The sequence below is a fragment of the Pteropus alecto genome, unplaced genomic scaffold (assembly GCF_000325575.1).
Source record: "Pteropus alecto unplaced genomic scaffold, ASM32557v1 scaffold98, whole genome shotgun sequence".
NCBI lineage: Eukaryota > Metazoa > Chordata > Mammalia > Chiroptera > Pteropodidae > Pteropus > Pteropus alecto.
Genome location: NW_006443570.1, coordinates 15,284,505 through 15,302,623, shown reverse-complemented (window position 1 = coordinate 15,302,623; position 18,119 = coordinate 15,284,505). Strand labels below are relative to the sequence as shown.

At 45.5% G+C, this 18,119-nt stretch overlaps 1 protein-coding gene and 1 pseudogene across 1 annotated transcript in view; both read right to left on the bottom strand.

The window, feature by feature from the left end:
• MMP28 (matrix metallopeptidase 28) overlaps positions 1 to 9,822 on the bottom strand; it is a 21,760-nt gene extending 11,938 nt beyond the window's left edge. The window contains exon 1 of the mRNA XM_015599121.2: positions 9,401 to 9,822. Coding sequence (XP_015454607.1) covers positions 9,401 to 9,511 — 111 coding nt within the window. The 5' untranslated portion in view covers positions 9,512 to 9,822. The remainder of the gene's footprint in view (positions 1 to 9,400) is intronic.
• Positions 9,823 to 10,268: 446 nt separating this feature from the next.
• On the bottom strand, positions 10,269 to 10,399 carry LOC112473429 (annotated as a pseudogene).
• Between the last annotated feature and the right edge of the window lie 7,720 nt (positions 10,400 to 18,119).

Genomic DNA, 18,119 nt, shown 5'->3' with positions numbered 1-18,119 from the left:
GGGGAGAGAGAGAGGTCAGCTGTTCCTATTGTGTGGCATCCTTCCCCCACATTGGTCTCCATGGCATATATGTCATGCTGGTCTCACCCCTTGTCCCAACAGGGTCTATGAGCTATACGGCAGAAAGTCTTGAGATCAAAGTCAGAAGAACGTAAACTCAGTGTTAGGCAAATCCATAGAGATGACTAGCTGGGCAAGTCACTCGATATTTCTGAACCCTGGCTCCCTTACTTCTAAAACTAGCCAAGCAGTCCCTACCCTGCGTATCTCATGGCATTGTCAGGAAGCTGGCAGGCCATGCTGGACAGGAGAGTTATGGGCTCTGGAGTCAGGCTGGCTTGTGTTTAAATCCCAGTTAGCAAGCTACTTCTCTAAACCACTGGTTTCTCATCTGTAATATAGGATTAGAAACAAAACCTACTTTACAGGGATTTTTTTATGTGTATGTGTATGTACGTGTGAGAAACACAATAGTGAATATAAAGTACTTAGCAAAGTGCCCGCCACCTAGTGGGGGCTCCATACAGAGTAGCTATTATAATATGCATTATGTAGATATGCACTATTCATATACCTCAACTCTGCTCCTGATACAATTCACCTCTCTAGGAAGTTTCCCATTTTGATGGGGAGTTGAGCTGATCACCTGCAGGCTCTGGGACGCATGGACTGAGAATTACTTATCTAATTCTGGCTTCTTCCTGAACAATTCTCCTCTCCCCAGATGCAGATGTATTTAAGGCTCAAGAACAACAAATGCACTTGCCCTCAACCCTATGATTTATATAAACACTTAACTCTCTAGAGAAGTACTTTTTGAATCAGAATCCTGCAACTTTCTCCTTTCATTCATGCGTTTGTTAATTCATGCAATGTACTACGTACTTTGCCAGGTACAGCGGTCAACGAGATGTCCCTAAAGGTGCTGATATGGATAGAGATGGACAATAAAAGCACAGATAACAGATAAAGGAGAGCGTTTTGGTGTAATAAAGAAACCGGGTGACGTGATTAAGAATAATTTAGAAAGAAAGTTTACGTCAAAAGGTCAGGCAAGGACCCTCTGAAGAGCTGATATTTGATCTGAGTTCTAAAGAATGAGAAATAACTAGGTGAGACGTTGCAACGAGGTGGGAAAGGGAGTTTCAAGCGGAGGGAGCAGCGAATGCAAAAGCCCTGAGCTAGGAATGACGTTGTGTATGTAAGGAACAGAAGGAAGGCCGGAGCAGTGAATGAGAAGCAGCAGGGCACGCAATGACGTCAAAGAGAGAGGTGGACTGTCAGCCGGCGTAAGAAATGTGAGTTTTATTTTCATCTTTATGATGGATTAATTGTGGGGAATGAAAGAAAGGGAGGAATCCAGGATGGCTCCTAAATTTTTGCCTTGGAAGGTAATGCCATTTACTGTACGAGGACGTCTGAGGGAGAAACAGCTGGGGTTGCGGGGGTGGAGAAGAGGGGATTTACTCGATGATGCCAAGTGACACTAGCTGTATGATCTTGGAGCTCAGGGGAGAAGCTGGACTCTCTTAGCATTGTAGATAGATGATGTGAAGCTGTGGACCTGGATGAGATCTCCTAGGAAAATCAATATAAGGAGAAGGTCCCACCATCCAAGTGCCTTTTACTCACTGCCTGCCCTCATATATCTGGAAGCTGCTTTCTCAAGAACTGAGTTCTTGAAAGACAGTGGAGAGAAGTGTGGGACTCATTGTCCTTACCTGTCACCAGTCCTACCCTGAGGGGGAAACAATGTACTTGTAGGCTAGCTGTTTGCCCTTCTCACTGATTAAGCCCCATGAATCGCTTCTTTAAAATGTCACCTCAGCTGCTTATTCTCATACAGACACACATCATCTCTTAATTTTTACCACTCCTTGCTGTGTTGCCTAAACATAAATAATTTTCTGTCTTACTTCTTCTCTTAGTCACTTTTCTGTATTTCTTAACTCCAATCAACTCCAATCATAGCTGCTGCCTCAAGGAAAAGGCACAAAATGGGACTGAAACTAGACACTGAGCCAGGATCTGCAAGCCCCTGAGCCTTTGCAAGTATCTAGCTTCCTCTTGGTGGATTTCACTGCATCCATCTTTAATGACCTCCATGTCTTCTTCTCAATAAAGCCACTTACCATAAGGAACCATTATGCTAGGACAAAAGAACTTTCCAAGTTCGTTTTATTGTTTTTCTGCAATAATTTATTAGAATTTCAGCACTATTGTTTTCTTTTTTCCCTTTTCTCGTGTACACTATTTTGGGATGCATAATGGATTAAAGGAGTTCTAGTGGCTTTATCTGAAAGATTATTTGCTGCTCAGCATAGTGTGGCATCATGGAATAGCCACTGGGCTTGGAATTCAGAATCTGTTCCCAACCCTGACTCTGCTGGGTGGCCGGGGACAAATTACTTAACCTCTCTGAGCCTCCATTTTCTCATCCATAATGTGAGAACAAGAGTAATTCCACAGAATTCTCAGAAGGATTAAATAAAGCAATGCACATCTGGCATAGTGCCTGGCATATAGTAAATGCTCAATAAACAGTTGATCTAGTTGATTAATCTTAGAGGGAAAATTAACAACAGACTTTTGGAACGCAACCCATCTGTAAGACGGGAACTGCTTTGAACAGGCAGTTACACTTCTGTTCTCAGTTCAGGTGCTCTCTTCCAGAATTGCCTCACCCCAGCCAGGTGCCTGGCTCTCTGCCTAGCCTCCTCCCTTTCCCCTGGTGAGGATGGAGAGAGTGGCTTTTTAAGGGCAGTCAGGGAATTAATGTCTCCTTAGAAGTAGTTTTGCTGAGTAAGTGATTTGGGGTCACAGGCCAACAGGCTGGCACTCCCTGTGCTTCTCCCCACAAACCCACCCAGACCTTATCAGGTTGTTGGCTCCAGTTCTGGAATGATGAAGCCTTGGACAGAGGGGGAAGAGGGAGGGGAAATTGACTAGCGGCGTCTCCTGTTTCCTGGCTGGGCCTGTGCCTGGTGCTTTGGAAGACAAGGTAGTTGTGCAGGGTAGGATGAGGGTGGAGATCTTTTTTAGGGTTCCATCAGAGGAGAAGTCTTGAGCCTTTCTCCTGACTTGTCTCTAGGACCTTGTCGGTTGCAAGGCATAGCTGGATTCCCAGGAGGCAGTGAGCACACATCCAGGACACCAGCCAAGAGACACCAAAAGAATGAGAAAAATAAATGTTAAGAATCTGACATTGTATATTTCCATAAAAGCACTGAAGTGTTATCATGGGGCTTATAAGGACTTAAGAACTCCCCTATACTTATTTTATGTTTAATATATCTATATTAAATTTTTTTTTTTTTTAATACAAAGTAAGTTCCCCTTGATATCATCAGTGTTGAGTGCTCCAAAGTTCTGTTGAGTGGGCAGACCCATGTGCCTGGTGAGGAGGAGGCAGGCTTGGGACACCCTCTGCTCCTGGAGCTCTCCCTAACCTTCTTCTGTGAGTCCACTTGCTGTGCCTCAGTTTTCCCCTGCAAAAGTGAGAGAAAAACCCTGTCTATATCAGAGCTGGGGTGTGGGGTAAGGGGCAGTGTGGCAAAGGGATCCCAGGAAAAGACATAGGACTGGGAGGTGGAGCTCCCATTCTCATCCCAGCTTGTCCCTAACTGCAGTTTTCCTGGGGGCCTGTGTTCTCTCAGGGACTCTCTGAGCTCTACTGCTGGTCACCTGTTCCTCCTTCGTGGAGGTAGTACACAGGCTCCTCCCCTCTGCTTTGCAATTCAAATACCAGGTTTCTGTTCCCTGTTCTCCACCCATTTTCTCTCCTGGGGAGCTCAGGGCTTGAGCTGAGTGGAGAGGAAGCGGGAGGGCTGTGCCCCTTCGGTGATTCACCATGCCTGGGCCTAAAAGCTGATGCCAACCTGCCTCACCCACTTGGTCAGGGCTGGGGCCATTTTCCTGGGGAGTCGCCTCTGAAAAGCCCTAGGAATGGCTGTGGTGCCTGGGTAAAATGAAAACAGTTCTTCCCAGGACCCAGAAAGCTGAATGGAATCGGAACTCTGGGGGTTCTATTCTTGAATCTGTCCCGACTTGTCATGGGAGGGTGTGTAGAGCCCAGCCCATTTAATGCCTGAGGGAAGGGGAAATTCTGGCCATTTCTGAGCAGGGCAAGACTAGCAATAAGGTGTAGCAAAATGAATCCAGGCCTGAGTCAGGAACTCTGAGTCACTGGTCTGGCAGGGCAAGAGCACTGGACGGAGTATCTTGAGTTTTATTCCTGGTGCTGCTGCTAGTTATGTTTCCTTAAGCAAGTCCTGTGCCTCTCTGGGCCTCTTCCATAAAACGAGGAGGTTGGATTAGAGCTAAGTTATATTCCAGGTCTGTCTATTATTACAGCCTTGCGTCTACTACTGATTATCTGTGTGAACTATGACAAAGTTATTTCACCTCTCTGTGCCCTAAAGTATAAAATGGGGGTAAGAATACTGCTTATGTTTCTTATTGGAGAATTGTGAAAATCCAGTACGAAGATGATTTGGGAACACTTTATGATAATTGTCCCATTAAAAACATTATTTTCCCCTCTGTAGTCACAAAGCTTTCTTGCTGGAAGTCTAGGAGGGACAGCTCCCAGTCTCATGTCCACAGAGTGGCTGTGACAGACATACTCTATATCAAAGAATTGCAGCAGCAAAAATGAAACCAGGAATTTAAAAATTGCAAAATGGCAAGCTTACACAGAAACCATGTTGCTTTACCTATGATTTATTCCATGTCATATTTTTTCCTTATGATTTTAGTCTTCCGTCGTGACTCTATGTGACTGTTTATCACCCAATACATCTTTTACATTATAAGCCAAGTCAAGATGCAAGGGATGATAGTTGGCGTTCTTCCTTGCGTGTCCTATAAATAAAAATGTTTTCTGGTAGTCAGGAGCACAGTGAGCCTTTGACTATTGTAGAGCGTTTAAGGGGATTAAGCCTTCTTTGAGTTTCACAATTATCTTGCAAGAACATAGGCATTTTCAAGATGAAGAAAGTAAGTCTCAGGGGAGTGTAGTACCTTGGTAAGGAGTCTCAGTGAGTGACAGAACCATACTTGAGTCTGAATACTCTGACACCTATGCTGACACCTATCCAGGATGTTTTGTTTCACATTTAAATGAGTGACTCAGAGGCTTTACGACTGAGATAGCAGGGGGCCGAGCTGCTCTCTCCAGTGGGAGATGGCCCTCACATAAGAAAAAGGCAAAACTGGGGGTCTTTCTAACTGGATTCCTTCTGTCTCCTTTATAAGCAGGTCTAGGGGCAGAGCAGAGGGAAGAAGCTGTTCAGGTGGCAGATTCAGCTTTCAATAGAGGTCGGGCTCAGACCTCTCATCACACCTCAAACCAGATTTCTGACAAGCCACAGGTATTCAACAAGACTGAAGCATGTTCCTTCACAAAGACAAACATCTGCTTTCAGGATGCTTTGGTTTTGCTCTCAGACCCTTGAGGTCTACTGAAGGCCTCAGGGCAGTGGGACCAGCTCAGCCTCTTTCCATTATTTTGGGTATAGGTTTGACCTTCTCTCTGTCTGACTCCTTTTCTCTACTCCTCCTTTCCCTTGTCCCTAGTCTCATATTCACAAAGTTCTGTCTGGGTGTAACCTAAATACCTCTTACTGTAATCCCTGCTCCCTCCTTCATTTTCCATTTTTAAAAAAGTTGGAAAATGTTAGCTGGCCAGCCTCCATCCAGACCCCATCTTGTGCTTTTTCTACTATCCAATAACCATGCTGTCAGGATCCATCGTGTTCACGTGGCTTGTGAGGCTAAGTTTAAGGTGCAAAATAATGCCCTAACCAAGGCTGGGTTTAGGGAGAATTAACTACCTGTCTCTTTTTTATTTCTGCTTTTACCACCTAGATTCACTAGATTTCTTGATTTTCAAGCTGGCTTGCCAACTACTTTTCCACCAACTTACGGTCCTTTGGGACCCTTCAGAGCCTCTTCTGCACTTCTATTCATCTTGTACTCATGAGTCACTAAGCTGAGCTCTTGGGAACGGTTTCCACACCCGGGCTTTTGAGTTTCTGACTCACAAAAAGTCAAATGAATGGCTCTGGGGTATGAGAAACAGACACAGCATTGGGGGTGGATGTTTTACAGAAGCTCCAGTGTCTCCCTGGAGAAACGAACTCCCCGGCTCCTTGTTGTACAGCGCATCAGGATAGCTGAGCAGGAGAGCAGTGGAAGGGAGGTCCTAGACATACTGCCTGGTTGTTCTAAAGAAGGTCTGAGCAAAGCATCACAGATGGATCCCTTGGGATAGTCTGTGTCGCCCAAGAACAGGGTAGGGCCTGGCTGTGAATAGGAGAGGGGCCAGGGTGATTATGTCATTCATTAACTCTCAATATTGCAACTCATCAGTAGAGGCCCTTCCTACTCACCAGAGTTGTGAGCAGCCCTAGTTTTCCTAAGTGGGCAACAATGAACTTGTTCATAATGCAGCTTTGTAAGCAGTCTCCTCCCAGGCAAAGCCCACTCTGGAAAGCCCTCAACTTTATTACTTTGTGTTCACACAGGGGACACATGCACACAGGGTACAGGGATACACACAGAGACATGGGAACACAGACACATCCAGCCAGACAGACATAGACACGCAAGCAGACACACAAAGGCATAGGCATACAAACACACCAAAGCCCAAGAATATTAGCGCTAGAGAGAATATTAAAAATCATTTAAGAAATTTAACTTATTTTACAGAGGAAACTGCAGCCTGGAGAAGTGAAGGGACTAGCTGAAGGTCACACATCTTGTTTTTATTATTTCTTTTCTTCTATGTCCTGAACTCTGACCTTTGCCCGTGAGCTCAGCAGGACTGCTGTGCTTTGCTGGGGTCTAGCTCCCTGCACTGCAATCAGGGAATTACACCCAAGCAAAAAGCTGGAGTGATCTTGGGGCTCACTTTGTGCGGTTCTCTTATGTGGATGGCTGTGGTTCCCTAAATGACCACACAGTAGCTCCTATTCCCATATTTTTCTTACAATATTCCCTCCCTGTGATCTGGGGCGTGCAACTGTTTCAGCCAACAGAATACAGCAGAGGTGATGCTATGCAACTTCCTAGTCTAGGTAATAAAGAGGACACAACTTCTCTCTCTCTTTCTCTCTCTCTCTCTCCCACATTCCACTCCACTCATCCTTGAGACCCAGCCACCATGTTTTGAGGCAGCCTAAACTGGCCCACATGGAGAGAAGAGACCATGTGGCTAGACCCACGTGGAGAACTGAGGCCCCCAGCTGACAGCCAACATCAACTACCAGATAGGTGAGTAAACGGCCTTCAGATGATTCCATCCCCAGACATTGTAGAGCAGACACAAGCTGCCCTGATGTGCTCCACAATATCTATGAATGTAATAGATGGTTGTTTTACTTCACCAAGTTTCAGGGCAATTTGTAATGTAGCCAAAGTAACTGCAACACCATCTCAGGAATTATAGCCCTGTGCTGCCTGTTGTCCAATGCTGAAAATAGTTGCCTTACATATTTTGCTCTGTGTTATTGTTTTAGGAGAGCTAGTCACCAAGCCAGGACTTTAATCTGCAGCTCTGTTCTCTAAAATAATGATAAAGATACTAACAATGATATTGAGAGCAACTTTCTTTTATAGACTTCTTTCTTTTTACTTAGTACTGTGCTGATCTTAATGAGACCACACAATGATCTTGTGAAATAGTCATTATTAACCCCTTTTATACACTGAAACCCACGCAGTTGACCATATACAGAAATACATATAGATATACTGACACACAAATTTGCGTATAAATGCATACCTATGTACATGTATAGACATATAGGGACACATACACACCTATAACACATTTCCAGAGTTTTTATGCTTTTAGAATGTTTCTCGTTCTCAGAGTTAAAAATCCTCCTCCCCCATTCATGTTAAATACACTGAAAGAGACTTAATCTGCTAAATATTACATTTCTCAAGTACACCCCAAGATGAAATTCTCTTCATCTTGGGCCACCGCAGGCAGGGGTGGCAGAGATATTGTCTCTGTTTTCTGGCCAAGGGTTGCCTGGGACCTGTACTTGCAGGGAGGTGGAGTGGGACTTTTTAACAAGACTTGGCTTGGCAGACTGAAGCTTTTTCCTGGGCCCACAAGGACTCTGCACTTGATGTTGTAAGATTCTAAGTTCAGAGAAACAAAGTGATTCTTGAAATTGCAAAAGTAAAGAGCGCAGAGCAAAAGACCAGTGCTTGGAAGGGGAGGTGGTGAGGGAGTTTGAGAGAGGACCTCCTTGTTGAAGCAGGGCCATTCTCAGATATTCCAGAGCGGTAGTAGGAACTGGCTGATTGATGGAAGGAAGGGAGATTCAGAGGGCCCTCTTCATGCTGCAGGCTTCTCAAAGTCAGCTTGCCTCTTCCAAAGAAGGCAAGTGGGAGGATACTGAGAAGCTCTCAACTGGCAGTTTTAGAGCAGAAATGATGCTCTTAAGGGGCAGGGGGAAGAGTCTTAGGGCAGAGTGCCAGGCTCAGTAATTTAGAATTTATTCACATCTCTTTTCCTTAAAATAGTGGAGACCCCAGTCCTACTCCTAAGAAGAGCTAAGAATACAGAGATCCGTCTTTGGGGAAGAAAGAAATGATACTGGTATATTATTACGATCACCTTAATCCAGAAAATAGATGCCCAAGTCCACCCCTACTACCTCGCAAAAAGCTGCAACCTATAGCAAGCAGTTGACTCCAAAGGAGGAAAATGAAATGGGAAATCTTTAAGGTTCACTTCCACCTCCCCACCCCCTATTCTCAAGTTCAGTCCAGAAGCACTGTTTAAAGCGCCTTAGAAGAAACTCTTGAGAGTAGTATACTGTTCTCACCCATTTTACAGTTGAGGTAACTTGTTCTGAGCTTGGGCACTGACTTGCCCAAGTTGGTCAGCCCCAGAGGCAGCACCCACCCAGGAAGCCAGTTCTGTTACTGGTATTCCAGCCCCGTCAACAGAACCCTCTCCACCGCACCAGTCTGGGGGCCTCTACAGTGTCTGACACTCGGGGAGGGCTCCGGGCATCTGATGAATGAACTGCCAAGTCTCCCCAGCCTAAGAGGTGAGGAACAGTGGCTCCGTGCCAAACTGGGATGCAAGGACTCCCTATCTCTCTCAACTTTTGCCTGTCTGTCCCATCTTGTCTCTCCCTCTTGCCCTTGTCCCGGAAAATCGATGCAAATCAATGTGCCTGTGTGGTCCCAGACCTGCCAAGTGGGGAGAATGCTGCCCCAGGCCCTTTGTGTGCAAGTGTGAAGGTTGCAGAGGACAGGGGGAGGGTAAGGCAGATTGTCAGCTCAGATGAGAACGGCTGGGTAGCCTGAAGGCAAAGTTCTGGCAGGTCTCGAGCACGCGGACCCTCTCCGCCCCGCACACACCCCTTACCTCCGCCTCCCTGCGTAGCTCCTGGCTTACGCGCTCCGCGAACTGGGCGTCCAGGACGCCCCAAAGCAGCAGTGGCAGGGCGCGCAGCAGGAGGCCAACACGCGCGGCCATCTCGCCGCAGCCCCTGCGGCGGAGCGCGGGGAGGTGGGGAGCTGAGGTGCGCGGGGAAAACTGCCCCGCGGTCCGCAGTGCCCCGGGCTCCGCGGATGCTCCAGCTCGGCGCGAGGTGGGTAGGTTCCAGGAGTTTGCCAGTGCCGGGGCTTCGCGCTCTGGGAGGTTTCTCTGCCGCGCTTCGCCGGGAGCTGGTCCGAGGTCGTGCAGCTCCGGCTGTGCCTGCTCAGTGGATTGCCGGCCTGGAAACCTAGTAGGCAAGGGAGGAAGGGAGGGAGGAGGGGGCGGGAGCCGGGCACTGCGGCCCCACCCACCCCACTCTGGAACGCGCAGAGGTCCTGGAGCCTCTTCCGCAAGCGGCACCGCCTCTCCGCGTGCCTGAGGACCCGTTCTCTCGCCTGCCACCTCCAATTGAGTCGGATCTGTCGGGGTGGCGGGGGAGGGCAGCGGGCAGGGGGTAGAAGAAGGGTCTTCTCCTGACGGTTATGGCTACCTAAGACTTCTATAAGAGGGGTCTTGGCCTGAGGGTCATTGATCGTTCAAGCAGGCAAGTAGGGAGAGAGACTCTGGGTGTGAGAGAATGAGTCTCAGGCTAGGGTCAGAAGAATTGAGTTTAAGTTTCAGATCTGCTTGTGAATCCTGCCTCAACTACCTGCTGGCTGTGTGGTCTTGGAGAAGTCACTCACCCTCTCTGAACCGATTTTTCTCATCAGTAACTGGGGATAATAAGAATACCAACATCAAGTCATTGTAAGGAGCATTTAATGAGAGAATAATGCCTGTAAGAGACTCAGCACCGTGCTTGGCATTATGAAGTACACATTTAATTAGTAATAATCATGCCTCGGATAAACCTCATTGGCTATGATATTGCCACTGCACAAAGCTATGAAGTACGCATTTAATAAATGGAAGCCTGCAAGCTTTGTGACCTTTGGCAAAGGATTTAACTACTTTGAGCGTCAGTTTCCTCATCAATAAAATGAGAGCAAATGATATTTAGTTCCTAGTGTTGCTCGTAGATTAAAAGAGAAAACGAGTGTAAAGTGCCTGGCTTTATGTATCCCACGCAGTCGTAGTAAAGGTGTGGAGGAAGGATTTACGTGAAAGCCTTAGCTAAACTCGCACTGAGCAAAAGTAAACTGTTTTCATTATCTGCCTTAGTAACTGCCAGCAGGTTGTTGTCTCTCTATTAGTCTCAATTTGCTAATCTGTAAAATAAAAATGGCACAGTGATATCCTCCTCTGGGGGTTGTGTGGATTAGAAGAGTTGATGTACTGTAAAAGTAATTTCGAATCTATAAAGTGCTAAGCAGATGTAATGTGGTGTTTTTATCCTAAGGCTTAGGGCCTCAGAAGGTTTAGTAGCACACAATGCTTTTGTGTTGTTTAGAAAAAGGGGCCGTTCTGGTGGAGGAATTTTAAAAGACCCTTTGATTAGCCAGCCTTCTTGGAAAGAGGTGTTCCTTGTGGGTGAAGTAATTGCAGTAGGCCCCACCCACCTCCCAACCAACCAATGGAAAGGGGTCATTCATCCTGAGCGAACCAATTAGAAACAGACGCTCCTCTGGCAGCTAAAAAGAAAAAGGTGTCTTTCAATGGCACATCCCTCCTTGTCCAGAACGAAGCCCCAGAGATTGTGGACAAGGCCTGCGCCTTACCCTTTGAGAGCTTTCAGACTATTTGGACATTCTGGAAAGAAGGTTCTCAGCAAAGGACAGAACAGACTGTGACACAGCTAAAGGTTCAAGCAAAGTCTTGTGGAGAGCCTGGAAGAGGGAGATGCTGAAGGGGAGTGGGTAGTGTTGCTCGATTTAGCAAATAAAAATACAAGTTGTCAAAAAAAAAAAAAAAGGGATGTCTAGTTAAATTTGAGTATCAGATTAACAATGAGTAATTTTTTAGAATAAGTATGTGCCAGTGCAATACTTGGGACATGTCTATACTAAAAAATTATTCATCATTAATCTGAAATTCAAGTTTAACTTGGTATCCTCTACTTAATCAGGCAACCGTGTGTGTGTGTGTGTGTGTGTGTGTGTGTGTGTGTGTGTTTGGGAGGATGTCAGAAGGTTGCAAGTATGACATGGTATACAGTGCCTTTGACTAAAAGTTGGATTTTGATAGGCCAAATATAACTGCTTTGGGGCAGAGAATTCTGAGTACCAGTTGGTAGGGACACTGTGGACCAAGCTGGAGTCAAACTCAGAGTTGTCAATTTTTACCTCAGGAAGAGTTTCTCCATTCCTTCCTCCAGCACACCCCTAGGATTCTCCATTTCAGCTACATTGGGAGGAGAGGGGAAGGCAGGAAGCAGTAATTCTCTGGAGGGCTGAGTGACAGGCTCAACCACCCAGAGAGCTGACCCTGCCTTTCTCTGCATCCCAGGCGAGCCCTGGTGCCTGGACCTCAAAAACTAGTACCATTGCTGTTTGAAAGTTGATTTCCTTTGCTCTTCTTTTGAGTCCTTAAATTATTTCATCTCATCCTTACCTCTCCCCACTCCACCTCTGCTTATGGTCACTTGGAGATGCCATCCAGACTTGGAAGTGCCTGCAAGAATTTGTGCAGAACAGAGCTTCCTTCACCTACACACTCACCATTGAACTTCAACTATGCTTTGCATAGGATGTCTTTGTTTCTCAGGAAGACAGCATGTTTCCATGATTAGAACCTGGGTAACAGAAGCTTCAGTTCCTTTCTTCTTCTGAAGCTTAGTCATAAATCTCAGAGCACCAAATTCTGTGATCTTCTCAGGAACACAGGTGCCTATACAGCTCCACAACTGGCTTGCTGCTTGTTTCTATTTTCCAGGATACATCCTGAGCCAAATAGCTTTCAATGGGGTGAAGAAGGAAGGCAGCTTGCTATGTGAGAGAGGGATCAAGGAGGAAAGGAAGATGAGAAAGGCTGGGTAGTTTATTGGAAGAAGCTCAGTCCACAGCCAGGCTATCAGAAGAGTGATGGGAGGAGAATGACTTTGGAGAAGGGATTCTCAAAGCTCAGTCCAAAGATCATCCACATCTAAAACAATACTGTGTTGACAAATTACTATATTAATCCAATACTATTATTCCTTCCTCTGGTAGGGATGAGAATAAGATGTCAGAACAGTAATAATGGTAAATACTTGTTGAGAAATTAACATGTGCCATATATGTGTTATACATAAATTATGTCATTGAATCTTTACAGCTTCCTTATGAGAAAGCTACTATTATAAGTATTCTTATTGCATCATAAAGACGAGGAAACTGAGGCACAGAAAGATATTACTTGTCCAAAGTCACAAATCTAGTAATGGAGCCAGGGTTCAAACCTGGAGTGTAAGTCCAGATCTTAGGCCCTTAAACACTATACTTTCTCACCTCAAGTCAAATTTAATGTGGAGGTACATATTAAAATTCAGATTCCAGAGCCCTACTCCAGATCCACTTAATCACTAAATACTAGATACCAATGTTCAAGAGGAAGAAAGCACTAGGTTTTCCAAGGGTCTGGCTTTCTCCTTCCCTCTCTATCTTGACTGGGCAGGTTCCTGACGCAGCTGGGCTGGCAGTCCTCTCCACACCTCCTCTTCAAAGAGAGCTGCTTCTTTTCCCTCCTGCATTAGACTTGGTTCAGATCGACATTGCATCCCAGCCATTCAAGAGTGGACAGGACTTCTGTGGAACTCATGCCAGGGCTTGGGCATGTTGCCTGCCCTAGCTGGCAGCTGCCTGGGTCATTCCTTCTTCTCTGACAGAAGGCAACAGCTGGCCAGAACCCCTTGAATCAGGCAGGATGTGTCCACCTGGACAAGGCCCCTCTGGGCCTCAGTTTCTCTTTTCATAATATGAGGAACAATCAGCTTTGTCTCTGCCCTTTCCTCCTTCCCAGGAAGTGTGCATAACACAAAGCAGATTTTATCAGAAGGAATTCTGGGGTCTGGAGAAAGGCACTAATAGAATGATCAACCTCCAAAAACCACAATAATAGGAATGAGAAGAGGAATAAAGAGGATATGAGATTAGCTTGGAAGAGCTGAAAGGAGGCTTTCCACAAAGTTGTGAGAACTTTAGGTATGATCATTTGTATTCATTATTCACCATAACCTCTGTGCATTTTTAGCTGTGATTCAATCCAGAAGCCCTGACTTTCTAACAATTGCTTCTGCCTCTAGAAGAGAAATTTCCTCTCTCTAGCACATACGGATGCGGGCTCATCAGTCTGGGTCACATTCACAAGTGTATCTCCCTATCTACCCCCTTGTACATATGCATATATGCATAGGCTCATATGGAAGTAGAAAAAGCAAAAAAACATTGCAGCAAGACAGACCTGGGTTTGAATCTTGATTTTTTTTTCCCGCATTCTCTTAAAAGTTGCAAGTCAACTAACCACTGAGTTTCTGCCATTTTAAAATGGGACTACAGTAACTCCTGCCTTTTTTAGTGCTCCAATTTGCTGTGGGGAGCAAGCTTGACAATTATTAAGTGTTAAATTTTATCAAGCGCTAGATAGTGGGTGCACAGACACAAGCATACACACATGTATTCTTTACACAGGTTCACATTTGAGTGTGCTCACATCCAGACAACATACACAAGCCCGCCCTAGGACAATTACATGAGCACCTCCTTGCCAGGCAGTGCTCTTTGGCTCCCCTAACCCTCATCAAGATTTGCTGGGCGTCAGCCTCTTCTGGTTTGTTTTTTACTCACACCAGGACCCAGGGGACTTGCAAGGAGCACAATAAAAGCCTGGTCAGTTTGGCGCTGTGCCCCACTTCCTTTCCACATAAAGGCTATCTAACTGCCAGGCATCTGACCTGAAAGGCTGGGCCAGGACCTAATCGGCATCTGCTGCTGTGCTCAAAAGACCTGCTAACAGGAAATTGTCTGGTTCCTTTCCACCCCAAACAGGAAGTGCCTGCCACTGTCCAGAGGACAGGGTAGACTGGTCACCTACAAGGAGCCTTCCTCTGCCAAAGTGGAACCTCAGGGTAATCTTCGCAGAAGCCTTGCTCTCTAGGAAGGCTGGAGGAGCAGGGCTCCAGGGACGCCTCTGAGGCGGGTGGGGGTGGGAGGGTGATGATGATGGCTACTACTGCCTGTAGCACCTGGCACAGAGCAGGCTGTCATTCGTTCAACAAACACTCAATGAACACTTGGGAGACATAAGAAAGGCCTAGATAAGGTTTTTGAGCCTCAGGAGTTTACAGACAAGTGAGAGAGACAAGTTGTGCCATTTAAAAAATTTATTCATTCATTAAAAACAAGGTCCCCCTCTTCTTTTAGCGCCCATTATTTCAGGTACTATTTGAGGCACTGAGGGGTTCAGAGATGGACAATGCAACGCAACTAGAGAATAAATTGGCCTCTGATTAGGGAGGTAAGCGTTGAAATTTGTGGTATAACTGTGAGTTCCACAGAATTTCAAAAGAGGCAAAAGATCATTATCTGATTTTTACTCTGATGGGAGCAATGACCTTTTTCCCTCCTTCCTCTTTTGCCCTCTACAGTCTATTCTCAAGATAGCAGCCAGAGTAATCCTGGTAAAAACCAGGCCAGTTCCTGCAGGACTTCTAAGTGGCTCCCTCTAATGGCTTTCCTTCTCACTTTAAGTTTACTCACAGTCCTTAAAGGGTCCTACGAGGCCCTACCCTGGCGGTGGAAGGGTTGGGAAGTCAAACGGAACGGAGGCAACTCAGAAATTATCAATAGAATTAAAGAATAAAATTTAATTGAGTTAATTTTGAAGATCTAATTGGTTTTATTAAGCAATTCATGAATCACCAGGAGAGCACTCCGATGAATTGTACAAACCTTTTTATAGGAAGAAAGAGGGTGGACCTAAATTAAGAGTGGATTATTTCAGGCATAGACATCTTCCCTTAGGGAAAGGCAGGGGGCCTTATCAGGCAGATTACTTCACTAGCATGGATCAGGAAATTTCAAATGTATTGGTTTAAAATTCCACTCCTGGGAGAGGCTGAAACTGCAATTAGGTTAGTTATTAAGTTTGGTTTGGTGACATGGCTTAGCAGAAGTGACTGTTTGGGCCTGTTATTCCTTCCTTCCTCTCTCCCTCCCTCCCTTCCTTCCTTTCTTTCTTTCCTTTTTTAAACAATAGCTAGAAGACTCTACTAGCCATAGGCTGGAGAAATAAACGGAGGAGTGGGGTTTCTGGAGCCCAGGAGCCAGGGTAAGTCATGGAAACTGGAGCTCTGGAGGAAACGGCAGCTGTCTGAGACATCCCCCTCTACCACCACCACGGAAGAGAGGGATAGGAAGAAATACCCCTTGCTCCTCTCTTTTTCTATCATCTAATGTCTCACCAGGACACCCATTGGCTGATTTCAGTTGGAAGCTACTGCCTGAAGGAATCTCTGAAACTGAAATGCAATCTGCAGGGATCAGCTCCCCATGTGAGGACTTGACGAATGATAGATCAGGGGCAAACAGACCCAGTACCAAGATCTTTGCAGGTACATTTTGCTAAAGCTGATATGTAAAATGTACCTGCTGTTTTCCCTAAATATACAGACTGAGACAGGATAGTGGAGGTAGAAGGAGCAGGATTTTGTAGCATGAAGAATAACTGGGTGAAGTCTGTTGCAGATAATCATGCCCAGGCAAAAACCTGGAGGGCAGGAGGGCATAGGAGTAATGTGTGAGTCCCTTTGCGGCAGAGCAGGATCCTTGGAATAAAACCCCAGAGCAGCGAAGACCTGGGAGAAGACCTGTTTCGAGTTTGGGAGACCAGTAATACTGTAAAAAGAACACTTGGCTTGGTCCAAAGGCTTGGGTTTGATAAAGAATTTCATCTTGCGCTTCAGAGTTCTCATCTACAAAATGTGCTTAACAGCAATACCTATTTCATAGGGCATCCAGAAGATTAAAAGAGATAGTGGATATAGAAAACTAAATGTCACTCCTTTGATCAGATTCCTCAGATGTTCCCCATGGTTTTAAATTTAAAATCCAAACTCCTCCACGAGGCACACAAAGGCCCTTCAAGCTGCAGATTCTGCCTACTTCTTTCACTACATTTATCGCCACTTCACACTCCTGCAACTCTACAGACCAGCCAGACTAAATTCCTAGAACTTTGCTCTCTCCTAGTCTTCACAAATACAGCTCTAACACCCTGGAGCACGCTGTTCCTGATATACACTCCCTGGATCATTCCTGTTCTTTCTTCAAAGCTCGGTTTAAGAGGCATCTCCTGCAGGAAGTCTTCCTTAATGCCCACTCTACTCTTCACATGGGCTAGATGAACTTCCTCAGTGTTTTCAGAGCACCCTTTGCATCCTCCAATTCTAGCATGTTTAGTAGTTGATTGGAATCACAGATTTATACTGTCCCTGTTCTGAGATTGCAGTTTCTGGAGAAGAGGGGTTGTGGTGCTTCCTATTTATTTCCAGGGCCTTCCAGGGCCTGACACCTAGTGGACCTCAGGAGATGGCAGTTGAGTGAAGAATATATGAATGAATGAATGAATGAATAGATGAATGGTGGTATAAACTTAAGGAGTCAATGATGAGCAATACTTTGTGTTCCTGTCCTTTTAAAAAAAATCCTAATTCTAAAATAATTAAAAAGAACCATCTAGAGTCTCTCCTCTCAATAACCCAATTCCTTCCTGCTATCTATCGCACATGCTTATTCCTCTACTGGGTTGCCTTCCTCAACATATAAGCTGAACAGCTAAACTGTTTTCAGTCATGAAAGAATTTTCATTCCTTTAGCCTTGCTTGTTTTGACCTGTCTAGAGAGCTCTGTGACCCTCTAAATCCAGAGCTGAAGGCACAATTATTGTTGGTATAATGAAGAGAGATGACCTCATGCTTTTTTTCTGAACTGAAGGCATTAATTCTAGACATATTGCTTCACCTCCACCCCAGCCTGCTCCTCCTCTTGTCATTTATCACAGTGAATGACATGCCATCTGTCCACTTGCCTAAGTGGGAAACCCAGAATTCACCCCAGATTTCTCTTTGCTAGCTTCTCCCACCCAAATTGTTCACCAGGTCTGGTCCAGTCTACTGCCTAAGTATCTCGGGGATCTCTTCACTTACCTCCATCTCCACAGCCACAACCTAAGTTCATGCCGCTACGATCTCTTACCAGAATGATTGCACTGGCCACCTAATTGGTCTCCCTGTTTTTAGGTACTTTTCATCTTTGTATGTTCTTGGTACTGAGGCCTGAAAATGCAAATCTAATCTTCTTTTAAAATCCTCCGATAAGGGGTTCCCACTGTCTTCACGATAACAGACTCTCAGGTACTTTACAAGGTCTCAGCTACTTTTCTGGTTTCATTTACTACCATTCACCCTCCACCCGCTCCCCTCAGGTAAACTTGGAACATATTGAATTACTTGTTTTGCAACTAATCCAAAGCACTTTCCCCCACTTCGCTTGGTCAACTCTTGCTCACCACTTATGGTTTGCCTCGGATGTCATCTTGCCCTCGGGGGAAAAAAATGTTTTTGTGTGCTCTTTGAACATTCAGTTTTGTCTCACACTCCAGAGCTCTAGCTCCCTCTAAGCAGTACAGTGTAATGGTTAAACCCACAGGCAGTGGTATCTGGTTACTAGGATTCAAATTCCACGTTGTGCAT